Raw genomic sequence first — 17,886 nt, 5'->3', positions numbered from 1 at the left:
TTGGATAATGTTAGGCACACAAAAGAGGTTTGCAAAATCATGAGTAGCATGGAGGAGCTGCAAAGTGGACAATTATTCTATTTCCTCCATTAAAAAAACGAGGGACCTTGATGAAAACTAGCAGGTTCAAAACTAGCAAATGAAGGTATTTTCTCTCAGAATATATAGTTAAAATTTTCAGATGCTTCCTGGGCCCTGTGGATGTTAAATTATTAAATTATTAAATTGCAACTCCTAAATATTAAAGTTGCTCAAATTACTAAATAGATTCTGAAAAGTGACTGGACAAGTTCATGGAAAAAAAAAATTGAGTTCACCAAATGCAAAAATTACCATTATTTCATGTTGAGCTGTGCTTATGAAATACCAAGACTGAAAATATTTGTGAGAAATATCACTGTAGGCTTTCTTTTTTTATATATACTTTTCCCCAGAGAAATTTTCCCAGTTCTTGTCAAAGACACAATAGTTGGCCAGGTACATCTTTGTTCTGACTCAGTATGATTATTCTCATGTTCTTTTGCGTCAACTTGTTATCTTGCCATCATTTCTATTGGACCAAATTACAGAGCATGGCAAGCTGGTGCTCAAATTAAAGGTAAAGATAATTTGCTAAGCAGGAAGTTCTGAATTAATCATTACTGAAATAATGGGGAACAATGACTTCAGATTGTAAATACTTTAGCGTAACTAGGAGCCTTTGGATCTTAAACCAGTAGTATATATATCAACAATTTAAAATACATTACCCACAATATGCTATTATTTTAGTGGATTTTGTTACCTTGTTCTTCAAATTTATTACTATACTGCATCCATCATCTCATTGTTTAGATTTGGTGGTGTGTTCTGAAGAAAAGAGAAGAAGAAAAAGTTCTGAAAGGACAGAAAATCAAAGTCATGCTGAAAATAAATCCCATAATTTTCTCTTATTTAAATTTAGGATGCTGCACTTTTGTATTTTAAAAAATGTATGTTGTTGTATGAGACCTCTTTTGCCCTGATAACACTGTATATGGTAGCTGCAGAAGGAGAAAAAAAAGAAAAATGATTGTGTGCGTGCATTAACCTAGGTAGTATCTGAAGCTCCATACACAGTCAAAGATCTTCAAGCCTTCACAGAGTATGTGTTTCGAGTAGTTTGGATCATTACATCTCAGCTGCAGCTGCATTCTCCATCTAGTCCCAGTTACAGGACACATGCTTTTGGAGGTAATGATTTGTATCTGTAATTATTAATTATTAGGGTTAAGAAACATTTTGGTTTCCTTCTTTCTTTCACACAAAACATTGATGTTTATTTAATCTTCAGAATGATGTGTGTGTTATCTGTTGGGTAGCTGCAAAAAAGCTAAAATACTGCAGCCTCTTTTTATTTGAACTAGAGTATTTAGGGTGCTTATTGCTTTTATTTTATAAATGTACACAGAAAAGTACAATATTGAAATTGTGAGGGCACATTGAATACTTTTGTGTATAATTATGCATATTAACTTTTTGACTGAAATATGCACACATTTTCCTGTGTTTAACCAAAAAAGTTAAACATTGCTGAAATTTTATGCTGTCCCTAATCATATTTATTAGTATAAATGAATTGACAGGTATGAAACCTAAAAATGTACCTAAAAAAAGAAAAAAACATTAATGTCTTAAATGCCATCCCAGATCAGTTATTTTTGTCTCTTGCAGCTCCTACAACAGCTCCTATCATTAAAAACATTCAGAGTTCAAGTCCAAACACAGTTGAAGTTAGTTGGTCTCCACCACTTTTTCCAAATGGATTGATTGTTGGATATAATTTGCTCCTGACCAGTGAGAAACACAAACTGTTGAGAGCCTCAAGAGGGCATAGCTTCCAGTTCTACTCCACCTTCCCAAACAACACTTACAGGTACTAAAAGAAAACATAACCAACATGGTCAATTGCGCTGTAGCACTTCTTGCCCAGGTAGTACATGGTGAGCCTAAACACCACTTCTGCAGTTATGCCTCTTACTTATGTTCTTGCCGAAAGCAAAAGTACCTTCCCTGAGATAACAGAGTTATTCAAGATAAGTTGGCTGCACATGTGGAAATTGGATTGAGAGCAATTTGATATAGGACCAACAGGCTGCATTTTCTTAACTGCTCTTTTCCAGGTTTTTTGTTAAGCTTGTATGGTATGTTTCCAGGGTATTCAGGGAATGTTAGAGCAGTCCTCTTTAGTCCTTCAAGCATCTGGAAAAAAATCCTTAATTTTTATTAAATGCAAAGGCCTGCGCTCTGCTTACATTGATAAATACAGATCTTTCTTTGAAATTAACTGAGTTGTTCTTCCGAGTCTGAAACCCCATTTTGAATTTTAATTTAGAAGATTCTGTTGTTGCCCCACCTTTGGGGAATTCAGATTCTATTTGGTTTTGTTTTCATTTGAAATTTCCCAAAACATTAAATGGGCATTTTCTGAAGGTCAAGCACTCCTGTAGCAGCTTCCCTACTTGGTAAAATGTTTCTTGTGCAATCTTTGAGAAGAAACCTGCAAACCAAAACCTGTCTCTTTGGTTTACTGTAGGTTCAGTATTGTGGCAGTCAATGAGGTTGGTGCTGGACCCCCTGCCGAAGCCAACATCACAACTCCAGAATCCAGAGGTACAGAAGCAGCAGAGCCCTTATCACTATCTGTTCCTGGGGACAAAGTCACTTTTACTGGGCTGCTGTGTAACTAGTAAAAGAGAATAATATTTAGACTGTAAACACCACATGACAAGGAGTTTCACACTGAGGAGTCAATAGCATATCAGAGAGAGTCCTGCTCTTAGCTGTAGGCATTATTAGGCTACACAGTACGGTAATAATGAGATGCTGATAAGTCCAAACAGGTTTGGCCTGAGTTGTATTACAGATGAAAAACACCTCAGTGGTCTGAGGCAGTGACTGAGGACTTGCTTCCATTTTCTACATGAGATTTTAGCAGCTGACAAACAAATATATTTATTCTAATAATATTAAATGCTTAACATGAAACTCTTTTCTCAAAACATTTTCAGTTATCTCGTGCCAAATACGGGAAACCATATCAATTTTTGTTGTTTTTTCATGGCTGTATTTGTTTTACTGTATTAACTAATTAATAATAATTAACTAATTGATAATGCACTAAAGATATCACTAAAAAATGCAGAAATTTCATTAATTGCCAGAGAAAGGTATATATTGAGATACAGCACAACTGAGAATGAAATCAATGTTACTAAAATGTCTCTTTAGAAAAGAAAACAAAAGACACTCTTCCTTCCTGAAGAAATGCAGTTGTCAAAAACCTGGAAACTCTTCAACCCTAGCAAACACTTTAAGTCTGTCCCTGAATCAGCAGTGTTCTGCTATTGGTTTGAGAAACTGAACTTATAGCTTCTCTAATGCTTTTAAAAATATGACATCTTTTCTTTGGTAATAGTTCAGACACACTGAGATGTCCTTACCTGAAGACTTGAAGAAGTTTGCTCTAGGGCTGGCTGACCCTGAGCCACAAAAATCTGTGCCATTTGTGAAAAGTCCAGACTGGTGCAGCAAACTGTTCATCAAGACAATTACCATCCAATTAACTTAAGGTAGAACACATCCAACCAACCTTACCCACCAGAAAAACATTCTGAGGGTGGGAAACTATTCTACCTACCCTTACTAGTCACCACAGTTGATTTGCCTGAATTGCACTGGCACACACTTTCTCTCTGCTAATGCGAAGAAGAACAACCCTTCCTCATGTACCATGTTCAGAAAATTATGTTACTGCATCAGGTAAAACTGTGCAGAGCTGAGCCCTGAGAAGAGCTAGGGAAAGAATCTGATCTCTGGGCTAGACTGCAAAAAAATGTCATTGGAAAAAGCATAAGGGAGTGGTGTTGGCTTTTTTGTTATCTGCTATGGTGATGTCATTGCCAAAATTACTTACAGTCTGTGCATCATGTGAGAAATACATGCAACTCACTCTGTGCAGATTATATAGGAATAAATTGGAACAGCATTCAATGACAGGCTCATGATATCCATATGAGGAAATTGTAACTGATAACAGACAGCTGTTTAAACTAGAGGGAGGGGGAGAAAGGGGAAAAGATTGCTTGGAAACTAAAATTAGGCTCAAAATAATACACCACTTTTTAAACTGAAGGTAACTACCTTGTAAATCAATTTAGCAGGAGATGTGCTAGATTTTCAGGGACCTGAGATTCAAAAGCAAGACTAGATATCTTTCCCAGACCTATGCATAGCCCTGACAGAAGGTATGGATTTGCTGCAGAAGTTTTGGTGTAAGTTAGTTGGTCCAGTATAAGCATGAAGTCAGTTTATGTGAACAAAGCTTTCCTTCTTGACTTTGAAATCTGTGACTTTATTAAAAAAAAGATAATTATCAACTTTGAAGCAGATCATAGTATGGCCTTTATCTGTAAAAACCCTACATGTTCCTTAAAAAAAAATTACTGGTCAGCATGATGAAATACATGAAATAAACATATTCTTCCCCAGCTCTGTGGGAGAATATTCTAGTTTGACTATGGCTTTTCAAAGAGGACCAAGGGGGGTTAAGTGTCCCAGTTCTGCTGGATCTGTGTGTCACATGGAGTCTTAGTGCCTTGGGTTCCTCAGCAGTCCATAGGGCTTCATTTGTTCCCCCTTACTTTCCCTCACTACGGAGGGACTCACTACTGTTACAAGAAAGGATGGTGTGAAATTCCCGTGTTGCATTCTCACCCTGGGTGAGGAGCCAGAAGGCACGGTAATGGTGAATATCTGTCCACTTTCAATACTTGAAGGGTTTAAATTTTAGTCTGTCTTTGCTAGTGTCAGAATAGATTTGTACATGTACGCATACGTGTCATGTGTGTATGCATGTCTATAAATTATGTATCTGAGTTAGGAACACTCTTCTTTCTGCTGCAGTCATCTATCTGAATTCTGATTTTCTCTCTCTGCTAGCTAAGGAAAAATCAACATGGCTTTTCCTATCCAGAAACCAGTCTTTAAGGAAGAGATATACAGAACATTTTCTCGAAGCCACCCGGTGTCTGCAAAATGGTATAAACCACAACATTACAGGTAAAATCAGACTGGGCCCTCTCCTTTTCTCTCAAGTTTAGCTTAGGCCTCATATTCACCAAGAACAGAATGCACCTCACCTTGCCTGACACATTATGTAGCCTCCGTTTATAGTCAGTGGGGAGAAATAGGAACTTTCAGGATATGGTTTGACCTGTTTGAACTGACAGGCACTGGGAAGAGATTAATTGATCTCTTTTTTCACTGAATCTAGGCAGCTACTTCAGAACTAGATTTTCACAGAGTAGGTAAAATGAAGCCAAAGCAGATATTTCCCTATGATTAATTACTGTATTTTCTCAACATGAATATGGGGAAGTGGTTCAAAAAGAATTAAATAATATGAAGTGGGTTAGCTACTCTGGGGCACAGAGCTCTCTAACAAAGCGCTTAGTAGCCTAAGTCACCAGACAACCATGTTATTTCAAATTACTCACCACCCTAATGTTTCTTATCTACACCGGTGCTGTACTTGGTCCTTGGAGCCAGTGAGTTTATCTACTGAAGTTCACAGAGCCTCAAAGATAACCTGAGAACAAATGTTGCCCCTGACTAAATATCCTTTGATAGTATGGTGGTGGTGGTGGCACAGATAATGAATTCTAGGGTGAAAGGTTATTTGTGAGGAGATGCCAATTGCATCTGTTTGCCCTGGAGAGGGGCAATCAGTGTCACTTGGTTTACAAGTTACATATCCTGTTCTTGTCTGATTACCTTTCTGAAGATCAATTGTCTATAATAATGTCACTTACACAGCAAGTGGGAAAGTTTCCTTGTTAACTGAAAGAAGACTAGAAGGGGAGGAGAAAAAACAGTTAACTTTTCTCCAATGATATTGGGTTGCAGATTGAAAAGTACTTCTTTTTAAGGAAAATAGAAAAAAAAACCTGAAAAACTGAAACTTATTTCTTATATTATCTGTGCACACATATCTTTCTATTTTTAGGAATTTCTGTGAATGTTTATCAACAACTTGTCTATTTTTCTGAGGGGAATTCCATCTGGGTGAAAGGAGCTGCAAATATGTCTGATATATCTGACCTAATGCTCTTCTATGCTGGCTGGGGAAATATTACGTCCATCTCGGTAGACTGGCTTTACCAGAGGATATACTTTGTCATGGATGAAAAGGTAGTGCTCTAGGGCTTAATTAATTTCTTATTTAATTTGAACCATTACTGTGATTTATTTTACATTAGAAAACCTGATTTATATATAGATATGCATGCACAAAGTATAATTATAAAAATAGATTTTTTACCTTAATAATATTCACATACTTCAGAGTTTTAAAAAAGGAGAAAGGCTAGAGTATCAGGTAATATTTAAAGCAAAGAGGCTCTATGGAACTCTGTGTCCTTGGGTTTTATTTATTATTATATTTTTTCTCCTTAGGGTGTAAAAAACTTTCGTTTTAGCTGCTTTGGTTTTGAAACTGATTTCACACCCACCTCATACCTCTTTCTGTTACTTGTTTCTCCATCTAGCCTGTTCAGTTACTATTCTGCTTCAGGAAGGTGGCCAGATAACTAATTAGTAATTATAATGCCCTTCATAACTGGCAAAAGATGTTCAAGAGAGAAGGTGTTTCATTCCAGTGACAACATCTTAGATTACAAGTGTTTCAACCTGAAGTCAAAATGAAGATGGCAACCCTGCACTTGATTCCCTACTTATAAAAGATCAATTATGCAAATGGTCAGGCTTTGCATGTACCTTTGTGTCCTGGGTTCAGCTGAACCCAGGACACTTTGTAGTCCTCCTGTGCACAAAGGACTAGAAAATTGCCCTAAATGGTTAGTGGGGAATTTTTTTCTTTTCCAATCCTCTTGCTACATCTGAGTTTTCAGTTATTGCTCAGAGAACAAGAAGTAGGAAAAGCAGCAGTGATAAAAAGATAAAAATGAGCTGCAGATGAAGAGGCTGATAGCAGGGATTTCTGAATCCACTGCAGGTTAGAGAATTCCCAGGGTATTGCTCACAGGATAAGAAAAGCACTCCCTTCCCTCTTTTCCCTTCCCTGCCAGATCATTTCAAGGTACAGTTTGCCTATACCCCTCCAAATTGTTTTTTTCTCTCCAGCTTAGAGGTAGGAAGTCAAGAGAAGGGTAGCTGACAGACAGCTCTTTCAGGGTAAGCTGTCATGGATGCATTTGTGCTTGTGTACAAGTGTTATACTCAGGTGACTGACCACTCAGGAGCTCAGAAGGACCTAGAACTGTGAGAGAGGTGTTTCATTGTCTGGTTCCCCTGAAGGGATCTCAGGTCAGTTTGTTTGCTCATTAGCAAGCACCCTATGAATGCTTCACTAGTTTTGATTTTCATTCCCCAGATACATGTCTGCCATTTAGAGAATTGCACGGCAGCTGAAGACATCACTCCTCTTTATGTGACATCCCCTAGGAAGGTTATAGCTGATCCCTATAATGGGTAAGTGTCCTCCTTTGAGCACATGGTGTCAAAGGTGCTATAAAGCTTATCTCTAATTTTCTTCACTTCACTAGTCATCTGGGTCCCTGTTTCTGACTTTTGCATTACCAAAACAGTGCAATTGGCAACAAACAACAAAGAAACAACTGGGAAATGAGTGACAACATGCAGCATTGTTTTCTTCATATTCTTCCCTATGGTGTTAGCAGAGGAGATAAAGTATTTCCAAAGCAGAAATTAGGTTTTCAGACATTCAGTGCTTTTACGACTATGAAGCTCTGTGCATTTTAAATGTCCATGTTTAACACTTCAGGTATTATGGAAGAATAGTCTCCAATAATCTGTCAGCCAAATCCCCAGAAGTTAAAATGAGATGTGCTTAATTCTCCCAGGATGTATATTAATAGCACTAAAACCATTTTCCTATTGTCTGCATAAAGACAGGCACATCTCTGAGCTGTTAAAATATTTGTGACTCATCTACAGGGTTCTTGCACTGTAGTTATTTGGGTCTATTTTGCTCTATGGCCAGCTATATTTTCTGTCTCCTGGAGGATGGCATATACAGAGCAAACCTTCAGCTCTTTCCTGGCACTGCTTCCACAGCTTCACCAGTAGTGAAATACAGTGCTCTGAGAGACTTCATGATCAACTTCCAATCCAAGAGACTTATTTTCTTCAACAAAACAGAACAGGCCTTTGTGTCAGGTTTTCTTGATGGTTCAGAATTTCACACACTGCGATCACATGTGCCACTTCATGACGTGGAGAGCTTTGTTTATGAGGATAACACATTTACTGTCACAGATGGCTGGGCAGTTTTCCATGAAGAGGTCTCTCCACTGGGGAGTTCTAGCTTCAATGAGTACATTGTGGATTGCAATTTGGCATATCCAGAGTACTTTGGCTTTGGCAACTTGGTTCTCTATGGGGCATCAACTCAGCCTTTTCCATTACCAACTCCTCCTCGGCTTGTCACGGCACTATTTGGACTGCATCAAGCTGTGATCTGCTGGAGACCACCTGAACACACTATTGGAACCAGTAAGTTCAGTTGTTTCTTCCTGAAAGTCCACTTCTTTCCTTTCCAGAGGAATAACTTCCTGTCTTTCTTTTTCCTGATGCTGGGCCTTGGTGACTTCAATATCTGATCCTGCTGGAAGATGTGGAATTAACTCAGTTTGAAAAATTTAACTCCAAATTTGCCAGTAAAATAGCTAAATTCACTGGCTAAATTAATACAAGGTTTATATTAGTAACTCATTTGTCATCTGCAAGATTAATTAAGCAAGACTTCATCTTTAGTATGATATGGTGTAGCAGTAATGAGTGCTGATATCACAAAGAAAATGCATGCCAGAGAGGTAATGACTTCTAACCAGTGACTGTGCTATGGTCTCTACCCTCTGTGCATGTGTCTTTAATCAGCAGAAAATGACCTGGTTGGGGAAAATTTTGGTTCTTACAACTTTATTCTTCATGGGGGATTGAGCCACAATTCTTGGTTTGTCCCAGAGCTAGAGGACATAAATTTTTAATTTTTAATTTCCTAATTACCCTGATGCTGGAATTTTTGAAACGAGCCTCCAATATGCAGTTTTTTCAAATAACGTGTATCACTTGTTACAGCCACCTACTCTATAATAACATGATTGCTTGAATCTCACAGGTCTGTCTGCTTGGCAGAACTGGACCTATGATGTGAAAGTGTCACCTCAGCATCCATTTGAGAAGGAACAGGTTTTCTCAAACATTAGAGACACCAGGTTTACAGTGAAGGAGCTGTCCAGCTTCACGACATATGAAGTGTCAGTCAGAGCTGTATCTCCTGCTGGTGAAGGGCCATGGTCAGAGACATTTAGAGGCACAACTTTAGAAGAAGGTAAGACTTGCTTTGCCAGCTAGGAGAAATGTAGACCTGCTTGTGCATATAGATTTCCACTCTGTGAGGCCCCAGCTTTGGGCAAAGACTGCAAAATGAGGGGCATAAAAAGATTGCCTTAGAAACATCAAAGAATACAGGATAAGTAAATTCTCTTTTAGTTAAAGTAGTAAGATTCTCAAACTACGTTAATGGTACTATATATTATGTATTTATTATTACTACTTATTTACCTTTTTCCAATGCATATATGCTATTGAACACATTATTTTGTACACTATCAAGTGAACAGGTATTAGAGATGTTATTCCTTTCCTGTGCTCTGTAAAGCACTTTCTATGATGAAGTGGTTTGAGCAGTGCCTTGAGGGTTAATAACAGTTTAGGGGAAAGTGCAGACTTACTAAAGGCTAGAAATCCTTGATTTGCACATAGATAATGGAGGAAATTGATGTGTGCACAATGTCTGAGATTTGTAGACCTTTGGAATGTTTCTTGAAACCTAGTTTCCCCATAATAACCTCTGTCTAGGGGGAAAATAGATTTCAGTTTAAGGCACTGTTCTGGCACTTTAGATTAGTGCTCTTGCCTGACTTCAGTAAGGCCAGGCCCAAACCCACAGTGCTTTTTTAACATCTAACAAGGTTCCAAATTGCTTTATTGTTCTGAACCTAAACCCACCCAGAATCTCTGGTTTTCTCAAATTCAGATATTTTCATGCCTTTCTTCTTTATCCATTATTCCCTAGGGTGGGCACAGTTTTAGCTATGCTTCTGCAACTTCCCAGATACAGAAACACCTGCCATTGAAATACAAATATTACATAGCCATCGCTTATTGGCGTGCACAACTGCAGTTTTCTTTCTTTAACAGCTGAAGAAGAACCATATATGTTGACAGTGGGGGCTGAAGGGCTCTGGAAGCAGCGGTTGGATAGCTATGGGCCAGGAGAACTCCTCTATCCTCATATAAGAAATATTTCAGGTAAATACTAAACAACCGGCATGCTGCTGCTAAAAACTTGTTGGCATTTATTAGCTCTCCATAAATTTCATCAGCAGGACTGAAAGACAGGAGCTTTTATTGCAGCACTCTAGACTTGAACGCAGTGCAATAAAGCAGCTTCACTGAGCCATCCTTTTTTCTACTTTATGGAACAAATTAATTCTTAATGAAAGCCTACTGACATCGTCACAGTTACAGCAGAGCTAAAATCAACTCTTTGAACTAAATATTTCCACCTCCAGCATCCTAATATATGTCATTAATTTATAATCATCAGGTCTACATATGTATTATATGTTTATATAATAAACATTCTATTCCTATAATTTCACAATACATTGCATTCCTATAAGGAAGTATCTATCTGCATGTTAACTGAGTCTAACTGTTCATTTTTATTTATTTTTTTAAAAATGAAGTGCCTAGCTACCTCTTTTTTTTTTTAAATACAGGTTTTTATTTATGTGTTTGTGAAATGCTTAATATCTTCCCTTTCTTCTTCAAGACCTCGACTGGTATAATGACACTCTTTATTGGATTAATTCCATGGGGGAAGTTCAGACCTGGTCACTGAACAAAAGAGAGGCTACCACTAGGAATACTTATGTATCTGACATCAGAAATGCCAGGATGTTGGCCTTTGATTGGTTGGGTCAATGCTTGTACTGGGCTGGCAAAGCAAATACGGTAGGTATAATTGCACTTCAGAAAAGGGAAAAAACCATAAAGTCAATCAGAAAGACTGTAAATCAGTATTTGGGAAGATAATACCTGCTTCTTGCAACTTGAGATGCATTTGGACCTTTTGCTATTATAGTGTAGAAAGCAAGGAGATCTTTCTTCTCTTGAGTGAATTTCCCAGACTTGCACAAAAGTTTGGAGTAAAATGTTCACTAATATTTACTAAAGCAGGATACTGAATTCCAGGTGCAAAACAGGCAAATCAAACATGCTATTAACAGCTTTGTTGGATTCAGCATTGTAAAAATAAGTGAAGATGGTGAAAATGGAGGCTGCCAAGTTGATCTGAGCTAAGAAGTAGATGGACTTTATTTTAATCAAATTTGACATGATTTGTTTACACAGAGATTTTCAAGATTGGCCTCTGTACTATAATATTTTGCAGATCCCTGCAGATAAAAAAATAATTACAATTGCACTTTGTACACTTTCATATCAGGAACACTGACGTGAATTATTTAAAAGGTATCTGACTTCAAAATTGCAGTGCTAATTTATGCAGTGCTGTCAAATTATGCCTTTCATTTCTTGTAAGTGCAAAGTCAGGAGCTGTTTTAAAAACTGGAGCTAGGAGGCCAGATTTCACCCTGCCTTGCACCCTCATTTACACTTGTGAATAGTGAATATAAAGTGGGTGAGAAACTCTTGTCAGACAGAAGGCTGCCAAAACTGGGAAAGCCAAGAGGAAGAGATATTTCAGCCTTTTCTTTTGTTACTCTCTGGCAAACATTAACTAATAATTTTGCCTTATTCTTCATACTCATACTCTGAATGCAAAAGGTTTAGGCTTTTAAAGCCTAAGGCTTGCATGAGCTTCTGATAAACGGCTGTGGCAAAGTCATGTATGTACACTGAATTGTTCATGGCTGATAATTTAGGTGTAATGTTAAAAGCAATTTGTTTCTCCCTAGATCTACAGAAAATCACTGCTCAGAGACCATACGGATATTGTGGCTCATGTTGTGTTTTTAGTGAAGGATCTAGTAGTGGATTCAGTAAATGGCTATTTGTACTGGGCCACAACATATTCAGTGGAGAGCGCAAGACTGAATGGAGAGGACTATCTTATATTACAAGAGCAGCTACAGTTTTCTGGTAAACAGGTGACTAATTTTTTTTTTTTTTGGGGGGGGTGGGGCAGGAGAGGGAAGGACAGGGGTGTATTTTAGTAGTTTGATCTCTTGAATATAGTCTGTGTTCACTTTGCCAAAATCAGCATGTTTTGACCAGAAGAAGATTATGCCTTTCTTTCAATAGTGTTATGTAATATTGAGAACAGTGAAAGAATTAAATCATGTAATAGCTGTACTAAAAAAAATCTAAATTCTAAAGTCAGACCCTTGCAACAAAATGTGACATTAAAGATGTCCTTATTGTTGCAAGGCTGCCTCTTCCCACATGTGAAAAGTATTTGCTCTTCCCAAATTACTTATGTCTAATGGTCAGTTCTGGCTTTTCCATCATAATATGGAGACAGAGTTCCATAGCATTCTGCCTCCTTTCATATGTTTCCCAGCTTGTGGGTCCTGGCAGGGTCAGTTTTGAGGCTAGAAACTTGCCAGGGACACTGGATTTGCACTTGAGGCTATAGAGATGCTGCTGCAGAGACAGACTTTGCCTGTGCAGGTGAGAGAAGGGGATGGGAGCTGGTGCCATACTTGTGCTCAGTGCAGCTGGCCCTGCTCTAGTCTGTCACAGCTTGTTGCTGCTGCTGCTGCAGCACTGGCAGGGATGTCAAGTCTGCCACTGACAGTCCCCATTCTGCCTGATTCCTGTCCACCGTGCAGTGGCAACAGCAGTGCTTTGAGGTTCCTGAGGCTCTCCATCCCCAACTCACTCTTAACCTTTTCTTCCCTGTCTTCTCTACTTCTCTTGCCCAAGTTAGACACAGGCCTGGCCCCAGCTTGGCCCCTTTTTATTTGCTCTGTGCTGCTAGGGAGCTCCAGGAAGCTGTGAAGAGTCTGCTGCAAAGGAGAGTGGCTCCTCAGGGAGAAGGCAAAGGGGCTTCTTGCAGAAGCAAGTAAAGAGTGGGGATAGTAAAGGGGGAGAAAAGCTATGGGAGGTCATTGGTTTAGCTGTATTAAGGTGGATAATGGGTCCCACACAAAGATAGGCTGTAGAGGAGAAATAGAGATGCCATGCCTAGTCATAGCTCACCAAAGTCCATGTGGAAGCCTATTAACGCTCCTTCCCTACTTGGAGACTTTTTGACGTGCCCTGAGGTCCTCACAGAGTCTCTGCTGACCTCTCCCATGCTTTTATTCTCCATTCCCTCCTCTCTGATGTCCTATGAAGCTCTTAAGGTCTTGGTTCACTGCTGGGTCCTCATGGATCATTGTTGCCTTCCCCAGTCCTATCCTGCCTTGGCCACTATGTGGAATTTGCCATGGTAAGGATTTGTCCTCATTCTTGCTAGATGGGATTCAGTGTGACCTGTGCAGTGAAGGAACTTGAGACTGCATATTCACCTCATGAAAAGAATTGCCAGGGTCTCAGCAGCCACATATGTGCCTTCCTTTCTTTCCTTTCTTTCCCTTTTTTCCTGTCCTTCCTTTACTTCATTTCCTTATCTTCTTTCCCTTCCTACCTCTTTCCTCTCTCACTCTCCTCATGTATCTGGGAGAAAAGTGATGGATGACCCAATTCCCTGGCAAGAGAACTCCTTACTAGCACAGCAGGGACTGAAGGACTCTGGGAGTCAGTGTGATTGGGACTGCAGACCCAGTTAAAATTTGAACCATTTCCAGGCTATGCCCCAAAGAGGTCATGCTGAGGGACCATCCCATCTATTACGCTGCTCTAGCTCTGTGGAGTCTCTCAAAGAAAAGCTGAATGCTCAGCTCAAACCACAGTCTGTGTGGGGTTTTACCCTCTCTTCCAAGCATTGGATCAAGGCATAGGATGACTGCCACAGAAGAGATCAACTCACATATGTTATCTGCTGCATCAGATTTCTTTAAAACACAGCTCTTGCTAAAGAAGCCTTTGTTTTTATTCAATCTGTTGTACAATTTATGCTCCCATCTTACCTGAAGCTTGGTTCTTTAAAGTTTAAAAAAGGCTTTTAATAAAGATCTATGTTTCTTGTCTACCTTTGTATCATTCCCAAGAACATTTCAATTTTCTTTTCCAAAGAAAAAGAGGCTGATGTTTCTCTGATTATAAAAAGAGCCAAGCCTGCTTTAGTCTCTGGAAGGCAATTAACATTTGGAAAGGTCAGCTTGTATTACAGGTCTCTGTTACATTCATGAGGGTTTGGGAAGGAGAGGGAAAGCTGGTTCTGGTGTGGCACCTGCTATACTTGCAGACCTAAATGAGAAAGAACTAAAGAACATTTGTCACATGTAGAGAGAAAAGTCTGTGCTGCAAAGGGTCACTGTATCTTCCAGTATAAGCCTCACACCTTTCTTCAGGAGCTGGCTGGTGTGGATTGTTTTCAGGGGAAGATAGATGCTGTCCAAGCTCAACAGCATGTTTACACTTATCATGTATCTTCTGGGTGATCTGTTGCAAAGGAATGACAATTTGAAGTTTATTCTAAGCAGCAAATGTCACCTTCTGTGCCCTTCTCTTGATTCACTACCTGTTTCTCTGGATCACCTCATGCTAACCTCAGATTTCTTGTTCTTGTTTTCAAGAACCTTGGCAGCAATAAAACTGCTTGTCTGCTCCTGTCATGTTCTTTTTTTTTTCTGCACCTTTATCTATGTCAGTGATACCAGCCTTCAACCATCCACTTATTCACACCTCCTACAAGCAAACATCTCCTGCTTCTCTGCTGCCCCTAATCTATGCACTGACTTCCTGAACTCAGCCTCCTGCTGTGAAGCATATAGGAAAAAAGCCAAGTAAAAATGTCTCGATTGAGAAGTGACCAGTTATATCAGGCTGGTGTTTGTTTATTAAAATGAAACACGAAATAAACCCATCAAACAAAAAAGGTCAGTTTAACATTCTTTTATGGTGGAATTATCAAACTAGTCATTATTGTCCTACGTAAAGAAGCAAATATATGCTTGTGCAACTACTAACATGTATCTTCCTTGCTCAGTGGAGCCCTTTATCCCTAAAAGAGTACCTCTTACTTCAATATTAAATCACAGAAGTAATAGTTAATTGTTATTATCCAACAGTTAGAGCATGTTCTCTACATAACTGGTTCCTTCTGGTATTTTCTAACTGTTTTTCTATTAAGGAATTGCTGTTCAGCTGGTCAGTATAGGATCTTCTGCAGTATATAGCTGTATCTCCTTTTAGCTTGAAATCCAAGTGATAACAACCAAAAAGACTACTATAGGAGATGATAGATTTACTAAAAAAAATAAAATAAATAAGCACAAAGGCAGAGCTTTGAAAGTCTAATTTCTTTGTCAGGAACTAGATCCTTTTATATCAATTATTTTATTTTTAAATCAATTGTTTAGCTTGGCTGGTGTATATTGGCATACCTTGATTGCTTTTGGCAGAGCTACTCTGGATTTTTCCAGCTTAGGATGTGTCACAAAATTTCCAAAGCACTTAGTAAGTCATTTACACTATACAATAAGAGTGGGACAAAAGTAATTTGTAGGGGAGCAGAAAAGTGTGTTATTTGCAGGAGGGGCCATGGCCCTCTAAGTGTGGTCTCTTAATATTTCTAGTCAAGGGGTACTTCAAGTAGCTAAATTTATGTTGCGTATTATGATATTAAGATACATTGCATGATCACAACTACATGTCATGTCCAGAGGCTAATACTTCATGAAATGGAAAATGTTTGTCAATTTTTTAAACATTATAGAAGGGAGGTATTAAATTGCTGCCTAACTCCTGAAAATGAATAGTGCAAATATTTCTTTGCCTTTTATTAATGGGGATACAGGGATCGGGAGAAAGGAGATGGGCATGTCTATGGGAAAATGTAATAGTCGCAGAAAAAAAAAAGTGGAGCAAGGAAAGAAGAACCAAGCTTTAAAAAAAGCAAGGTAGACTCAGGAAGATGTAATTTGGTGCTGGGAGGGAAAATAGGTAAATAGGATAAAAAATAACATGGTTGACTAAATATGCATACAGGCACATGCATATTGTGAGATATTTTTAACAGTAAAACCTACAGGAGCAATCATTTAAACCTTGATTTTCTGACATATAATGTCAACAGAAATATGCCAAGAATGTGATTACATAAGGACCAACAGACAACTAAGTGATATGGCATTTGCTTTCCTGTCATCATCTTCTGCAGTTTATTAATGAAGAGCTAAAAAAAACCCAACACTGCTCCACTTACATCCATAATGGAAATTTAAGCTTATAATAGAATAGCCACACTAGTGTTTGAATAAGAGGTTTGAGACCTGCTGGAAACCATGTTCAAGGAAACCCCTAACAACTTGTAAGCTGTGCTAATGACATGACATAGATTGCACTTGCTAACATTTAGCACACTAATTGATGGAAGCAAATTCTTCGTTATTCACAGAACAGATTATTAAATATTAATTTCTGTTATTGCTGCATATGGTATTGAATCTGTTGTTTACTGCAAAAGCAAGAAATCCCTATTTTGGATATTAGATCCTGTTAAAATTAAACAGAAAGCCTTGTACCATGGTACTCAAGATGCCTTCTAGACAACAGTTATGCCTAAGGACTTCTATCTCAAAAGTGAAGATGTGTTCAAGTTACCATTTGGACTTTCTGTTTTCTTAGGTGGTTGGTTTAACTTTGGATCTCACCTATGAGTTTCTTTACTGGCTTGTGCAAGATAGCCTATGCCTAAACCTATACAGAGTTTCTCTTTGCAAAGAAGGGTAAGTGAATGCATAGCATTTGTTGGTATTTTCTAGGTTTTGTGGTACTCTAAAAACAAAATTTGCCCAGTGCTGGGTACACTAGTTACTGATTTAACAATTTAATTTAACAGCTAGTTGATGGCAAACTACATGTTGCGATGGTTATTAACACAGTTTTACAGTGAGAGAAACATAGTATGGAAACTCAACTGAACTGAGATCATGCGCATGAATTTTTAGACTTAGCTTTGGGAAATAATCACCATTTACTGTCTATTTTGTCTTAGCATTACAACTCCTGACAGTTTTCAAGTGCCTAGAGCTGTAACTTGTTCATCTTGCACAGAGTTTAGGACTTGGATTGACACCACTTTCTCACCTGAGCAATCAGCACTCAGCAGGCTTTCCTTTTGATCACCCTGAGCATGAAATGGCTACATTATTCCTGAAAGACAAAGTTTAAAAAACAAAACAAAGCCAAACAATGTTTATGGGTCAGCTTGAATATATATTAAGACCTTGAGGAAAATAGTGAATTTGTTCTCTAAGTGCCAAGTGCATGATGATCTCATGAAACTATATTTTTACTCCTCTTCATTTAGGGTTATTTTTTCTTTTAAGCATCAGATTAAACTCCTTAAACTTAATTGAACAGCATCTGTATTTACTTGTGCTCATAATGTTGCAGGGTGGCTTTGTGCGGAATCAGATGAATTTTGTGACTGATTTTAGACTTGCTATGATTAATGGTAAACATTTAAAGAATCAAAATATGTTGATTAGTCTTAGCCAGAACATGCAGCTCCATTGTAAATCAATTGGCAGCCATAAATCATTGTCCCTGGCATGCCAGAATAGAGACACTAGAAGTAATCCATCCTAATTGACCTGATTGTGTGTAAAAGCTTTTCCAAATTTGTTTGGGTAGCATGTGTCTAAGCTGAAAAATGTTTCTGAGATGCCAAAATGATATCTC

General features: G+C 38.4%; 1 protein-coding gene across 1 annotated transcript in view; it reads left to right on the top strand.

Moving 5' to 3' along the window:
* The window catches only part of ROS1 (ROS proto-oncogene 1, receptor tyrosine kinase), a 76,735-nt gene that overhangs the window by 7,879 nt on the left and 50,970 nt on the right, over nt 1-17,886 (top strand). The window contains exons 7-18 of the mRNA XM_031054032.2: nt 1,074-1,212; nt 1,693-1,894; nt 2,555-2,631; nt 4,960-5,079; nt 6,026-6,210; nt 7,412-7,509; nt 8,042-8,553; nt 9,179-9,391; nt 10,264-10,374; nt 10,901-11,082; nt 12,048-12,239; nt 16,828-16,928. Coding sequence (XP_030909892.2) covers nt 1,074-1,212; nt 1,693-1,894; nt 2,555-2,631; nt 4,960-5,079; nt 6,026-6,210; nt 7,412-7,509; nt 8,042-8,553; nt 9,179-9,391; nt 10,264-10,374; nt 10,901-11,082; nt 12,048-12,239; nt 16,828-16,928 — 2,132 coding nt within the window. The remainder of the gene's footprint in view (nt 1-1,073; nt 1,213-1,692; nt 1,895-2,554; nt 2,632-4,959; nt 5,080-6,025; nt 6,211-7,411; nt 7,510-8,041; nt 8,554-9,178; nt 9,392-10,263; nt 10,375-10,900; nt 11,083-12,047; nt 12,240-16,827; nt 16,929-17,886) is intronic.

This window comes from Melopsittacus undulatus, chromosome 3, assembly GCF_012275295.1.
Source record: "Melopsittacus undulatus isolate bMelUnd1 chromosome 3, bMelUnd1.mat.Z, whole genome shotgun sequence".
NCBI classification, from domain to species: domain Eukaryota; kingdom Metazoa; phylum Chordata; class Aves; order Psittaciformes; family Psittaculidae; genus Melopsittacus; species Melopsittacus undulatus.
Note: the sequence above shows the minus strand (reverse complement) of the source record. Positions and strands in the feature narration are given on the sequence as shown.